The sequence below is a fragment of the Chelonoidis abingdonii genome, chromosome 19 (assembly GCF_003597395.2).
Source record: "Chelonoidis abingdonii isolate Lonesome George chromosome 19, CheloAbing_2.0, whole genome shotgun sequence".
NCBI classification, from domain to species: domain Eukaryota; kingdom Metazoa; phylum Chordata; order Testudines; family Testudinidae; genus Chelonoidis; species Chelonoidis abingdonii.
Genome location: NC_133787.1, coordinates 5388995 through 5404656, shown reverse-complemented (window position 1 = coordinate 5404656; position 15662 = coordinate 5388995). Strand labels below are relative to the sequence as shown.

General features: G+C 39.1%; 1 protein-coding gene across 10 annotated transcripts in view; it reads right to left on the bottom strand.

Moving 5' to 3' along the window:
* The window catches only part of CNOT1 (CCR4-NOT transcription complex subunit 1), a 90140-nt gene that overhangs the window by 37294 nt on the left and 37184 nt on the right, over nucleotides 1-15662 (bottom strand). For 4 of the 10 annotated variants that reach the window (XM_032785205.2, XM_032785185.2, XM_032785232.2 and 1 more), the window contains 8 exons: nucleotides 12654-12855; nucleotides 11962-12108; nucleotides 10639-10763; nucleotides 8164-8450; nucleotides 6499-6577; nucleotides 4594-4827; nucleotides 3940-4080; nucleotides 2447-2626 (listed from right to left, as the gene is read on the bottom strand). In XM_032785205.2, the coding sequence (XP_032641096.1) occupies nucleotides 2447-2626; nucleotides 3940-4080; nucleotides 4594-4827; nucleotides 6499-6577; nucleotides 8164-8450; nucleotides 10639-10763; nucleotides 11962-12108; nucleotides 12654-12855 (1395 nt within the window). The remainder of the gene's footprint in view (nucleotides 1-2446; nucleotides 2627-3939; nucleotides 4081-4593; nucleotides 4828-6498; nucleotides 6578-8163; nucleotides 8451-10638; nucleotides 10764-11961; nucleotides 12109-12653; nucleotides 12856-15662) is intronic. The other 6 variants (XM_075073669.1, XM_032785195.2, XM_032785190.2 and 3 more) reach the window with 3 other exon arrangements.

Here is a 15662-nt window from a genome sequence, read left to right as displayed (position 1 = left end):
CCAGAAGCTGGGAATGGGAGACAGGGGAACAGATCACTTCGTTACCTGTTCTGTTCATTCCCTCTGAAGCACCTGGCACTGTCCACTGTCAGAAGAAAGGATACTGGGCTACATGGATCTTTGGTCTGACCCAGTATGGTCATTCTTTTGTTCTCCCTCATACTTCTACTGCCAAAGCAGTACACAAACTATGCTTTCCTCAGGCTGCCTTTCTAAGGGTTCCTTCAGTATTTTCCTACTGCCTTCACACCTTTCATACAATCTTTTCCACTTGAGAATTCTGAGAAAAATGGCCATTATCATTCATGTAAATCCTTAAAATTAAGGCACGTGACTTGTGGATTAACAATGAAATACTCTGCAGAAGACATTTTTAAAAACATGATTGCCTTGAGATTAAGTTTATCCAGCAGTATGTCAGCATACTGTGTATCTGTGTGGCTTTGCCCATTTAATTCAGGGGGTTGTCTACACCAATTTATAAGGGTACAGTTAAACCACTGCAAAACCCTTTGTGGATACTAGCTTCTGTTTAAGACTATCTTGTTTAAGTTTAGCTTCAACATATACCAATCAACTTAAGCTTAATCAAAAATAAGCCGGATTTAAAAACAAGAGCATCCACACAACCTTTTCACTGAAAGAAGTGAGTTGATTTCTAATCACACCTTTAAACCAGCCAGAACTCTTGCCATTTCAACAAGTCCTTCAAATGGTGTAAACTGTAGGATCAAGGACCAACACCCCTACGGTTTTGTAGGGCACCATACACACCCATGGTATTCCCCAAACCCCGCAAATTCATAAGTTTTATTAGAAGCTTGCTAGATTCATCATGTCACTGCAAGTCTTATTTAAAGAGACTCTGGCACCAGAGTGTTTTGTTTCACAAATCCTACATAGTGAGTCAGTTCTAACAGGATAGTTTCATTTCTTCAATTTATTACAACGAATGACATCTGTAAGATATCTATTAACTAGTCAGCATTTTCTTGGATATACGTTCAAGCAGGCTCTATCTGCAATTTTGATTCTTGGTACAAATAATGGATACAGTATTTCATCTGACCATTCACTGCAGTTTGCAAGCGCAAGTATTTAAAGTGTATCCCAACCGCAAGAATGTTACTTTTAAGAAGTAGTTGAAAATTGACAAGTCACTGATAAAGAAAAAGTGGCAACACGCCGATATCAAGCCAGTTTACACACTGAAGTCTTAGTCATCAGATTCAAAACCTAAAGTGTTGTTATACTAAACAGGTTTGTAACTAACATAATAGATAACTAGCAGCCAAAAAAAAAAAAAAAAAAGATGTTCATAGATATATCCTATTTCCTGACATAAGCTCAGTTACCCCCAGTCTGCTGAACCATATTTTTTGGTATTTAGTAGTCCTGTCAAAAACAAACAAAAACAAAAACAAAAACTTACTCTAAATGAACTAATAAAATTAAGGGATTGCTCCCCTTTCTATAAAGTTATGATTTTAAAATCATGACCATCTGGACACTGTTCCTATTTTATATGTAATTCTGAATGGTTTAATATAAAGATTTAATACAAATGTTTCAGAAAAGCATTTTTCAGGTTTTGCTGGATTTGTGTATGTTGACTAGTTAACTGTTTCAATGTTAATAGAAAAACAAGTAAACAGCAGTTGAACACACTACACCTGCCCTGGAGTCTCCCAAGCTGTTGGTTTTATAGCCCCATTTTCCTTTCAAATGGATAATAATCTTTCCTGTGCTACTGTTTGAAATAAAAAACACCCACTCTCCCACACACAGAAGTTACCTATACAAGTGCTGTCAAATGCAAACATTTTCCCCTCTAATCTTTCACATAAGTTTTCAGCGGGACTTTGGAGCTGTGCCCTGGCTCAGCTCCAGCTCCAGGCAAAAACCTGCAGTTCTACTGCTCTGGAGCTGCTTTGCTCCCAGCTCCAGGCTCCGCTCCAAAGCCCTGGTATAATCCTCCAGATGCAAGTGCAGTTTTTAAGTTGATTATGTCCCTATCAGTGTCTCTTTACATTACTCTAAATGTTAACAGCCAACAGAGAGAGAGTCAATAGAAAGAACACCACCATGGTAAGGTCTCCGTCTTATTGAGGCATGCAGTCTGCCAAGGAAAACATCCTTCCCCCATGACAAAACAGCTTCATAATGAACTCCTGTCCCCGCCAACCAAGCCTTCCAGGAGACAGTGCTCAGCCAAAACAGCAGCACAGGTAGATACCAAACCTACTCAACGTTTAGAAAGGACCATCTAAAGGCCAATTAGAATACTCAAGGCACTTTTCCTACCCAAATTATGAAAAAAACTGTTTGTCTACTTGGTAAACTAGGGATAATTTAGAAGTTTCACACTATATTTGGATAGTGTTGCAGTGTCTGTACTACTGAAAACTGCAGTTAGACATCAGAAGAAAAGCAACATACTACTCACCTTGATATTTCTGTAGGTTTCATTCAGAACCATCTTGTTAAACTCTGGATTCTTAAGAGTGTCAAGGAAATTTGAATATAGGCTGTGAAAATTTGGCTCAATACTAACTCTCTTCATCACAAGATACTGTGAAACCCAAGGCATGAACTCCTCTTTCACAGTTTCCTTCAGCTCCTCAACCTGGCTCCACCACAAAACAAAGTCACAGAAATTAGGATAAAAAAGCAGACTGGGGGGAAAGTGACTTGACCAGTATGGATAAATTTTACTAAATATTTTAGTGTTTGTTTTGACTGAGTGGTTCCCGAATCATTTTGGTCATTCAAGGATTACTTTAGCCAATGAATCAGCTTAAAATCTGTTTCAAGCACTTGAGTGCAGTTACCCCATCTTTTGTGAAATGCCAGATAGATAATTACTGCATTACAGATCATTAAAGAAAGAGTTTAATTTAGTATAATTACTGAAGGACAGCCCTAGACATTGAGTGTGTCTGTTCACAGAACAGAGACCATAGGTGGCAGCCCCGGAGCTGGTTTCTACTGCTTTTGTGTATCTACACTCTAACCTAGAGACTCTCGTGGAAGAGGACAGCAGCTTAATCTCTGATAATCAGAGCTAAGGATTGTATAGTCAAACAGACACTAGTTGTGGTTGCACTTCCTGCAGTGTGAATACTTGTCTAGATCACATCAAAAACAGCCATCAAAGTATTGTCCAAACAGCGATATTACTAGTACAAAACCTCTTTATTATAGCAGCTACCTACGAGGAAGTGTTCCCCTGAAGCCAGAGGGGAATAGAATGTTACAATACACAGTTCTAGTTTAGAAAGAAGGATGTTGCTTTGTGAAGAGAATGAAGCAGCATCATTGAACAAGAGCAGTTAACTATTCAAAGATCACTGGTTAACATTTCTTTGATGTGAAATATAGCAACACTAGCATGGTCATTACTATTTCATCTTGGTACTCTTAATCTTTGGGAGAATTGTTGAAAATAGCATGCAAAGAATATCTTTTACGAGGGTACACTTGAAACTATTATTAACTTTTTTAAATGGACTAGATTTCAAGTACTAGAGTTGTCACTGAACTTGCCATCAATTTTTTTTCTTAAATAAAGTGTGTTGCTGTGACACCTACCCCGTATCAGATGTAGCACCCAAAACTATTTTTTGAGAAGACCAAAAATTTTAAGCTATGAGATTTCAAGTAGATCTCCCTAAAAAGGGGGGGAAGGAGGGAATTATTCAATGCAGTGCTGTAGGAATACACATCTTCTAGTCCCACAGTAGAAGGTCTACGAACTCAGACTGAGATGAAAGGAAATTAGTTAATATTTTTAAAAAATATAGTTGTAGTTAGATTAAGATCTATAAAGTTTGTTTTTGCAAGAATTTCTGTTCACCTTCATCCATGACATTGGAACAGATTAATTCCTGCTAGAAATGGGAAATACAATGAAACAAGGTAATATTCTGCCACACTTGCCTTCTGTGTCATGTTTGATTGAGACAGATTATTGAATATGAAAGCAATTTTTTCCTGAACATTTTCTGGGGGCTCCACAATTCTCTCTGTTTGATCTGTTGCCACAAGCAAGGTATCGATGTTGGTAGTATTAATGGAAGGCTGTAGAAAGATAATGACAAATAAGAAAAACATATTGCAAAGAGGGACAGTACTGAGCCAAAAGGTCAAGGAGGACTTTTGGTCAGTTTAATAGTAAAGTTAGCACTTTGACCTAAAGAGTGGAAAAAGCGGTGTTTATGAAGTGTGAATATTCAACCCAATCCCCATTCATTAGGTCTATAGTTCCCTTTTAAAAAAGGCATACTGCAACATGAAAACCATGTTACTCCCTTAATATTTTCTAGGGAAAAAGCAAAAATAGCTAAAGATTCATTGACAAAAGGCTGGCCTGTGAAGAACAAGGTTACTTACTACCAGTCAAAAAAGGCTTGTAAGACACTAAATGCTTTAAGCTACAAAAATATGAATCCAAACAGGATCACAACTTGACAACCTAAAATATAAAAAACTTCTCATGACTGGTTAACCCCTAGGTACTCATTGAGAGGCAGCTGTTTCCATAATTCTGTTGATCTCCCAATAAAAGTCTCATGAAGCAATACAGTAACTTACCGGCACATCCTTTTTGAAGCTGACTCCAGTCGGACGGGTGATTGTAATGGTTTTTGCTACAGTGGTAGTGGTGGTGGAGGTGGTTACTATAGTGCTGACTTGGCCAGCCAGAGGAGCTTTTGCTGGAACCTGGGCCTGGGCCTGAGCCTGGGCAAGTGCAATACTTCCAGGAGTGGTGATTGAACCCTGCATCTTCACAGGAGGATCTCTGGACTGCTGTCCATATTCAATGTACTAGAGTAAGGCAGACAAGAGACATACTGAAATTCACACAGGTAGCAATGAAACAGCATCTTCATACTAGAGTTCTCCCAACTCTAATTCATCACATTGAACTTTACAGAAAGTTGCAGTCTGGAAATTTTGTAGGAAAGTTCCTGGGTAATTCCAGAACCAGAATTAAATCACTCTGTATGATGTATGACATTTGTAAATTCACTTGCAAAACTTGAACTCCCTGTTCAGAGAAGTTCTACCAGAGAAGCCTCTTTTCAGTCCCTGTTTATGTAATGGTAAAGAAGGACTGGATGGTATGGCCTTCAAAGGCATGAATGCTATCCCCAAGCTAGAGGGGCTACTGCTTAGTGCCACAAGGCTTGACTCCCTTCCAAGTCCACAGACAGACAGCATTCCCCACACTGCTGGCCTGCGGAGTGAGAAAAATGTAAGGGCAATGTGTGAACACTGAAAGACCTGCTATGCAGAGTGGACAAGAAAGTATACTGTCACTGAAGTCTTTGGGGAAGAAAGATAGAGGAAGCTTGAACTATGCAGTGATCAAGGAAAGTCAGTTCCAATAATCTGTCTTAAGTTTCTGCACCCACAGAAGTAATTCTACAGTGGTGCATTTGCCTAGATCAGTGGTTCTCAAACTGGGGGTCGCAAACCCTCAAGGGGTCACAAGGTTATTATGTGGGGGGGGTCACATGCTGTCAGCCTCCACCCCAAATCCCACTTTGCCTCCAGCATTTATCATAGTGTTAAATATTTTTAAAGTGTTATTAATTTATAAGTGGGTCACACTCAGAGGCTTGCTGTGTGAAAGGGGTCACCAATACAAGTGTTTTGAGATCCATGGACCTAGATATTTACAATGCAGGAGTCAAAAAGTATACAGATGCCAGATGTATCACTTAAACCAATAATCTAATAGTTGAGACAGCTATGAGATTTTGCTTTATTTGAGGAGTAAAGGTATTGTCTACTTGATGTGATGGCAGACCTTTATTTTTACCGAGCTGCAACTAAACATTCAAGAGTGTGGCCTTAGGATAACCTTCTGTATATGCCTGCCCCCACCCAAACAGAAGGATCATTGAGACAAACCCATAACCAACATTGCTTTTACTGTTTGAACTACAGTACATTCCCATCATTTTGATCAGACCTTCAGGAACCTAGTTCTTCTGTCCCTCGTTTGGATTACTTTTAGCAGGTCTGAATACATAATTTGATTATTAGCCACAGAAGAGAGGCATTTATTCAATAGGGAAGCCCAAAATTCTGAGGGAGACAGGAATATAAACCCAGAGAAGATTCTTGGCAAGGATTAGATCTTAGACATTAATACATGACAGCACTTTTTAAGTGGCAATATGCCCTGAACGGCCATATGGCTACAGAGGTTAGGCACTTATTTCAAAACAGCAAGCCAAATAAACTTACAGAAAAATGGAAGGCACTGGTCCCTACCCCCTACTGCCATTCCCCCAAACCCAAGGAAAATGCATTCAAGTCTATAATTTGCTCACACAAAAACATTAAAAATTGTTTCTATTTTGTTTTTATGGACTTGTACTGTCATACAAAACTTATGAACGTTAAAGGCCATTTTTAATGCAAATAGAAATCAACTCAATTGTTTATCAAATTAATGAATTCGTTCTATCATTTTTAAACACTCACCTCCTGTAGGTGATGAGGGAACTGTATAAAGTGACTAATAGAAGCCAAGTGCTGACAATACTGGGGATAGTCCTTCAATCTGTCAACAGTAAAACTATCCATTAGTCAGAGAGAAAGCATGAGCCCTGATCAAGAACATACCACAGCGCAATATAAACTGGTTACTGGCTATGCTGCTCTCTTAACACATCAAAGTTGCTTCTAAACTTTCCAGTTGTGCTACACAAGTGATTTTTGTAAGAGGATTTGTTGCAAAATAATTTGAGAGCAGTTACCCTTGCATTCCACTGCTATTAAGTCCTACTAACCCATCTATTCCCAAATATTTAACATCTAGACAGTTTACTATTTAGCAAGGCAACAACCTCACTAGATGCTAAATTGTGCATCTGCAGCAAAGGCAGCTTGATTATACCTCTAGTTTAATGTTTAGAACTACTATAGCTGACAATGAAGCCTCTCCCTGTATGTACAGTGGTTTTATTCTGTGTATTTGAGAATGCAAGATAGAGCACTACTAAAATGGATGAAAACTAAGTTTTAAAATCCCATGTATAATGGTATGTGCATTTTACCAAGAGAGAAGTAATAGAGGCTGCTAAAGTATTGGGTATGTCAGTCTTAATAGTGCGATTCTATTCTGCTAGGCTATAGAATGTTAATAGCTGTAACAAGACATCCAGCTATATAAAATAAACAGCTGTTTGTCTCTTAAAATGTAGCCTGAAATATTCCAAGGCTGGATAAGGTGATAAAGATGATATTGAGGAATAAGGGCAGAAGCATCTTGGGCAGAATCATGTTTTCAGAGCATACATTTAAAGGTGCTAAATTGGCACCTCAATTAAGGAAGTCTTCTTAAATATAAGGAGGAAGACTTTTCCCTAGGGTCTCCAGTGACACTTAGAGAGCCAGACTTTCCGGACAGTTTCCCCATTTGCAAACAGCCTATATTCCATGCCTCAAATACCTGGGAAAGTCTCCAAGTGTCTGAGGAAGTGGTCTCACTGGCAATGTTTCATAGGCATTTTGTGAAAAGAGGAAAAATTAAGCATCTGCTAGCTGAGACGTATGCAGATAGTAAAGTTTGGAGATTTTCTTTGTATTACTACAGGGGTATTTCTTATAACCCTACAGATAGCCAGTTAAGTAGAACATTCCACAACACGGCTCATCCGAGAGGATTTAACACTTTTGTGAGGGACCAAAATTTGTGTTCTATAGCAGCACTTAGTGTTTGACCAATCTCACATTTAAGAATTCTCTATGTGCATCCTTATCATTCAAGAGTAACTTAAGTTACTTCTTAACCAGGGGATCGAGCTTCACCCATTTAGTCTCTAAAATGCTGATATACCATTAAGTCAAGCCTTAACACTTGACTGAATTAGATTTCATAAAATATCGTCAGTTGAATTTTAGAGAGAGGTTTGAATGTAGTTTCAACTCATGTTGACTATATTTAACACAAAAACTGATCATCTTAGGTGGGTTTTATGTGTGAGCTTGGAATTGGTGAATTATGTTCAAGTTGTGAGATGTGTAAGTATTATGACATACCATTAATCCTGTATTGCTACTACTAAGCTTATGATTAGACCAGACACAAAAGTTTAAGAAGATATCCCATGCACTTTTTTTTGAAAGATTACAAAAATCACTCACCTATTTTTAAACCTATCTAGTGCAGCAATACCAAAATAGTACATTTTGGATGCAAAAGGCTTTCGCAAGGCTTCAAGAACATAGCGCAGGGCCAGGCCCAATGCCATGTAAGTAACCAGTCCTTTCTCTATTATCCCACCAAAGAGGCAGGCTGTTATGTGCAGCTCTTTGTCTGGGTATTGGGGGAAAAAACGGTACTCCTCAAACAAGTTCCTCAGCATACAGTTAAACACTTCTCGTTCCCGCTTAATGTTGGAGTCCTTAAACCTCTGTAGCATTTCTAACACCTGCAAAGAAATAGAAACTGTTACCAAGAGACTTATTTTATCTCAGCCCTTTCACACCAGTGGGTTCAAGAGCACCTGCAACTAGTCACTAATGTAAATTGCACTGGGAAAACCCAATTCCCAGTGCAGAACTTGAGGCGGGGATCTATATGTAAAACTCAAAAACACTCAAAACTTATTATTTAAAGTCTTGTCAAGAGATGGCTGGACAACTAGCTTTTAGTGTAGCTGTTCTGCAGATTTTGTGGATGCTAGAAACCTCATCTGCTTGTACTGTAGCTTTCTTACAATTGTTCAGGTATCGTTTTTGCAAAAGCTTTTGAGTAGTCTGTCAATCAGATAGCACTGCTACATTTACATGTCATGTGGCTTCATCTCAGCTGTACATATTCAAATTGGGCTAAGTTTATGTACTTAGTGTCAGCCCAAAAGTACTAAGTTTTAAAGCACCAAAAAGTGCAATTATGGTCAGAAAAGGGACCATGTTTAAAAAAACCGCTACCTCTCACTCAGATCTCTACATATCCCAGCTGATGTCTGCTTTAGGTCTTATTTTATTTTAAGACCAACCTCTTGTTAGCACAGTATAGCTAACAGAAATGAGAAAGCTAGATTTTATTTGGTTCAGAGTAAATTCTGACTGCAGAATCATAGGGATAATACACAAGTCTCACACCCCTCTCATTTGAATTTCATTTTAAGGTTGAGTTTGTAGGACTGGCAGTTATACAGATCTTTAGCTATAAAACTAATGGAGTTTTATCAAAACATGGAATCCCAAGAAGTCACTTTAATTGGAATAATAGTTTTAAATCTTCCTCAGGAATCTCTAAATAGTTATGAAAGTAACATTCAAGGCTTCACAACAGGAGTGTTTCAAGCACACAGTAAGGTGCGAGTGTGCAAGTACTTTACAAGCCAAATGTGCATCTGTGCAAATAAAATGTCAGACTGTCCTAGATAGTAGTCTCATATGCATGTAAACTGCTTTTAAAAAGGCAGTTTTTTGTCAAACATATGGCCTAGGCAAAAGGAATAAATAAGCAAAATCCTATTTTACTCAGGTCAAATGGACAGTTCATCAATTTTCTTCAAATCCTCAGACAGACAGACATTCTAGTGTGTCAGATCATACTTCCAACATGCTTGCTTCTGAGTTAAAGACAATCCCTTGAATGTTATTTTAGAAGAGTAAGTGCTTTCATTCTAATTTTTTCCCTCTTTAATATACACGAAGTATTGGAAATTCAGCATCAGTTTTTTTTTTGTTTTTGTTTTTGTTTTTTAACAGTATTTGGACTATGAAGTAATTGTTTGGGGGGGAAGGTTCCTAAGAATATTTGTAGATTAGACCTGCTAGAGTATTGCTCATAATTTCATTTTTTCCTTTATCAGATATTAAAGGCCATGTTTATATTTATAAATTGTCAGATTTATTTGCAATGGTCTTCAAATGGAGGCTTTTCTTTGTACTGCTCCTAAATTTGATTCCGAAATACAGGAAGTAGAGATTAAACAGTGCTTTTCAATAATCCGTAAGTGTGCGATATATTTAAAGGGACATCGTTAACTTGAAATACTCTATTTCAACAAGCAAATTGAACTTGGCCTCAGGATTATACTTGCCACTGAGTCTCCCTGATATTTGTCTCAAAAAAAAAATTGATAAGTGTTTTCTTCTCCCTGTTGTGGGAGACACTCAAGAAAGGTGAAACTGACTAGTGACAGGAAAAGTAAACAAACCACCACACAGTACTGTCAGGGGTATACACTAAAAACTGATGAGCAGTTTTCACTTGTCATTTATAGTAATTTTAGGTGTTAATTCCATATGTTAATTATTTTCAGATAAAAATATGATTTGAGTTGACGGTGTCCCTTTAAGCTTTGGCACCAATGTTGAATACTTGTGCTTGGATTTCACATGACTAGGTCCATCCAATTTAACATTTTCAGCAGCTAGAACTTAAAACTGCATTTAATGCACAAGTGCAACTGTGTGTTTTTATCCAGTGTACAACAGAGAGGTTCTTGAAAATTTGTGCACTCAATTTACTTCCTCAAACTGCAACCAAACAAAAAGCAATGTTGCTATTGCCTCAATATTTAAAGACATTAAGGAGAATTACTTTCAACCATAAAACAAGTCTCTAGACAAGTGATGTGATCATTGCAGAAGAAAACTCACCTCATCTACAGACATGGTGGGGTGTGGTGGATGATTATAAATGCGCTGAAAGTAGCTGTTTGCCTCATCATCTATTTCTTTAGTAAAGTGCTGATTTGCCTCTGGCCACACCTGAGATAAGTCAGCTGTTGGGAAAACGGACAAAGTAACATTTGAGTTAATTCATTAGCAAATGAATTTTTCTTCTTGTTCTTTTCAATTCATTTTCAGATATCTGTTCAAACATATGCAGAACCTCCATAATACTCTTCACGGGGCTGAAATGCTTTTAAGTAGTTGTTGTTCATTTAATGAGCACAAGTTATTTTATTTAAAACCACAGGTCTGTTAACTTAGTAAGATTTGTGTTTCACCAACAGTGATCAACTTGAAACAAACTGCATGTTAAGCTAGTGCTCCTAGAATATATTTCACCTCTAAAAATTATAGAGGCCTAACCCAATGTGCAAATGAACATAAAAAGAGCATGCTACACAACACTAACATGCAGACAGTCTTTCACACAAGCACTTTCAGATCAACCAGTGCACTTCAAGCCAAGTCACTGAATGCTCAGCCCAAACAGCAGAAAGAGGGTCATATCAACCTCCAGCTGTATGTTCACTGGGGACCTATTAGTTTAGCTTTTCACACATTCAGTTTTATGGACAAGCTGCCAGATGGTGGACTTACTGACATAATGATGTTTGAAAGGTTTAATATCAGATTGCACCTTAGTCACCAAAGCACACAGTGTGAAATCTGACTGTATGCACAGTCAAGAGATACAGCTGTGCCAGTTAGACAGAGACTCTTGGCTGGACTGGGGAGACCAAATATTCCACTCTCAGAAACGAACTAGCCTGAATTAGTTTTTCTTCCCAGTTTTAGCACCCTAATTCACCACCTCCTCCCTTTATTAAATCCTCTGATTGGTAATACCCCCCTCAAAGCACCTCTGGTTTAATTAGTTCTCTACATAATTTCATTTTTGTAACACTAATCTCACACACATACATATATAAAACCCCTTATAAAAAACTGGGCATATTTTGTTCACATACAGCAGAACAAAGCAGCAGAGCAACACTGTTCATGCGGATTTATAACATTTCATTGAGCTCTTTACTTTACTACAAAACTGCTTCTTTCTACTCCTTTAGGGCTACTCAGCAAGCTTCTACTGCTAGCAGTTTTAAAGTAGCCTGTTTCATGCTGCAGAGTGAAAACCAGAGCCACGTTTCTGGGATCTGCCATCTACTGGCCACAAGCCTGCCCTGGAGGAAATGCAGGTTAACTGCAGACCACAGTCACACTTCAGTCACAGACAACACTACCACTTACAAGGTTTCATCTTACTCTGCTGGAATGTAGGCTGGTTCAGTCCAGATGTACTCAGTTTCCTTTGCACAAATGGATCGTTGTTCACTGCAGGGAGGCCAAGGGCCCCAGTCCCTATACCAGTTAGGCTACCCGTAGTAAGACCACCTACTGGAGCCAAACAAGGTATCAGTCATCTCATTTGTACTCAGCTACTTGCATGTAGTAAGAAAAAATGCTTATCACTCCCACAAACGTGTCCAGCTAGGTCATGTAATAACTATCCCCATGTTATCCAATTTCATATACAACTTTAGTCCATATTACACTACCACCAGTGGTCCACTGAAGTCTGTCAAAAGGCTCAGATACTTCCTAAACAAAATTTCATCCTTTTATTCAAATGCAGCACTTTAATATACTTCAGATAGTCTTAAAAGGGCAAAACACATTCCAAGGAGGTCAGAACTGCATACCACAATTTATTTATTTTTTTTAAAACCACACACGGATCCCTCCTTTTATTCAAGTACATTATATTGATTTGTTATGCTGCACTGAGCACTTTGGTGTGGAAGTGGGAGCAAAGGTTATGTAATTTTAATTAAATCCTAGCAAATATAAGCATACTGCTGTTCTTGCCCAATACCTCTGACCAAGGCAACTGTAGCAGTACTTGAACAGTTCTGTTACCTCGATATGCAAACAAGTAGTACCTGGAAGTTGTGAAGAGAGTCCTCCAATGCCACTGAAAGCAGTTGTCTGATTTTGGGTGGAAAGGGGAGGAAATGCTTTTGCTGGTGACTGAGGTGTACTGAAAGCAGAACCCAAGTTTGGAGGGAAGCCTTGCATACTCTGGGTATGTGGAACAGCTGAACCACCTAAACTAAGAGATGCCATCCCAGCAAGCGGGTCAATCTGAATAAAGAAATGCAGATTATAAAACAGTCATATACATTTATCCAGTTCTTCTTAGCAATACCTGACAGACACCACTCCAATACTTTCTTAGGAACTATTTTTGACACACAGCTGTAACTTTAGTCTACGACATCATACAAGTCACCCCAACAAGATCATGTTTATCTACAAAATGTTAGGTTAAATCTAAAAGGTGTGCTAAATGTCTAAGACTGCTACAACCCTAGAGATGTAAAATCCCAGTCTATTAAAAGCTTTTGGAGATTCAAGACCTTAGTATTACACATTTGACTTCTAACAAAAAACTGTATTAAAAACCAATACTTAGATATCTGATATTATAGCAATTTATGACTTTCAGTTTTAGGTCACATTAAAAAAAAAAAGATACTGGCTCCAGTGAAATTTCATGATCAACATTATTTACAGATATTATTGTATAAGGGATCCCATTGTGTCCAATTTTAAGAGAAAACTGGAACATGATCTTTTGCATAGGCCTTCAGAGATCCCACAATATTAGCAACTATAATTAGAGATGGGACTAGGAGAAAGAATGAGGAGTACTTATGGCACCTTAGAAACTAAAATTCATTTGAGCATAAGCTTTTGTGGGCTAAAACCCACTCCATTGGATGCATGCAGTGGAAAATACAGTAGGAAGATATATCACACACACACACACACACGAAAAATAGGGTGTTGCCATACCAACTATAACAAGAGTGATCAATTAAGGTGGACTATCAGCAGAAGAAAAAAAAACCAAAAACCTTTTGTACTCATACCTTCTTGGCAACTGTTGGAAATGGGCCATCCTGATTACCACTACAAAAGTTTCTCTTCTCCTGCTAATAGCCCACCTTAATTGATCACTCTCATAATTGGCATGGCAACACGCATTTTCTCATGTTCTGTGTGTTGTTGTTCTTGGTAGTCCATCGATTTAATGACGACAAATCTGAGCAAATCATTTATTGTTGGTCTCATGGTGTGCCCTCTGATGGCTATACAAGCCAATTCTAAAGGTGCACGGGAAGTTCGCAGTCAGTGGGTTGTGCGCTGCTGGTGTTCCGCGACGTCGTTCGCGTGCCTCTTGTAGATGCCGCAGCGGTCTTCCTCAAAGGCGATGCAGGTATTTAACTGTTGCACGCCACTGTGTTCTGTCGCCAGCGCATCCTCAAGGTTCCTGAGTTTGATACGGCTATACTGCAGATTGACTTTGATGGTGTCCTTGTAATGTTTTCGTGGATGACCTATATGCCGGATGCCCTGGGAGAGCTCACCATAGAGAAGCTGATGGGGGATTATGTTGGCATCCAGGCGGCTGACATGACTGGTCCAATGTAGCTGTGTGACTACATTGAGGACCTCAAGATTGGGCATTTTGTCTTGCCAGCGGACCTTCATGATGTTGGAGGCAACGCATGTGGAACGCTTCGAGCTGCTTGATTGGCGTCTATATAGTGTCCATGTTTCAAACCCATACAAAAGAGATGAAAGAACAGCAGCTCTGTATACAAGCAGTTTTGCTGACATCCGATATTGCAGTGGTTTAAAACTTTGACGTGCAGATAGCCAAGTGCCTGGTTTGCTTTGGATATTTGTGCGTTGATCTCATTATCCAGTGATGGATCACTGGATATGACACTAGCCAGGCATTTAAAAGTTCTCCACTACTTTAAGCAGAGTGCCATCAATGGAGATACTCGGGACAAAAGCATTTGATCCAGGTACAGGCTGATGGATAACTGTCTTTCCGAGGCTGATTGTCAACAAGTTTGCCGAGGCCTCGCAACTTTTCGGACTGTGCGCTGAAGATGATTTTCAGCGTGTGCCATGAGAGCACAGTCGTCGGCAAAGAGTGCCTCAAGAAGGAGTTTCTGCACTGTCTTAGTCTTTGCATTCAGGCGACGGAGGTCAAGAAGTGAACCATCATGCTGGTATTTCAAATATATATCAATTCAGATCTTTGTTTCATGGTTAAGGATGCATGCAAAGAACAGGTTAAATAAGACAGGAGCGAGAACACATCCTTGTTTCACGCGGCTGGTGATGTTGAAGGGGGCAGATGTTGCTCCATCAGACAATACTTCGCCTGTCATGAAAAAGGCATATAATCTGGACAAATTTTCTTGGGCAGCCAAGTCGTGTTAGAATAGTCCAAAGAGCTTCCCTGTTGACAGTATCATTTGCCTTTGTCAGATCTATGAAGACAGCATATAGGTGCATGCTCTGTTCAATGCACTTCTCTTGTATTTGTCTGACAGCAAACACCATGTTGATTGTGCTCCGGCCAGGTCGAAAACCACACTCACTTTCAGGTAGATTTGCCTCGGAAATACTGGCTATTAGGCGGTTCAAGATGATGCGGGCGATGATTTTCCCTCCAATGGAGAGGAGGGATATGCCTCTATAATTTCCACATTCTGCTTTGCTGCCTTTGTTCTTGAAAAGAGATAATAGTAGCATCGCGGAGGTCCTGTGGTACGTTTTCTTCCTCCCAGATGCTGATGATCACACTGTAGAATGCTGCTAGTGCTGCTGGACTTGCTGCTTTGTGTATCTCTGCTGGTATCCCATCTTTTCCAGGAGCTTTTCCTGAACTCATCTGGCTAACAGCTTTCTTAATCTCATCTATAGTGGGCGGAGAGTCAAGATCTGTCAGAGCAGGCTGTTGTGGAATTTTATTGAGGACATTATTATTCACGGTTGATGGTCTATTGAGAAGGTTGCTAAAGTGTTCACCATCTTTCGTTGATGCCTTCATCTTTAATCAGCGTTGTGTTGACCACCCCACTGCT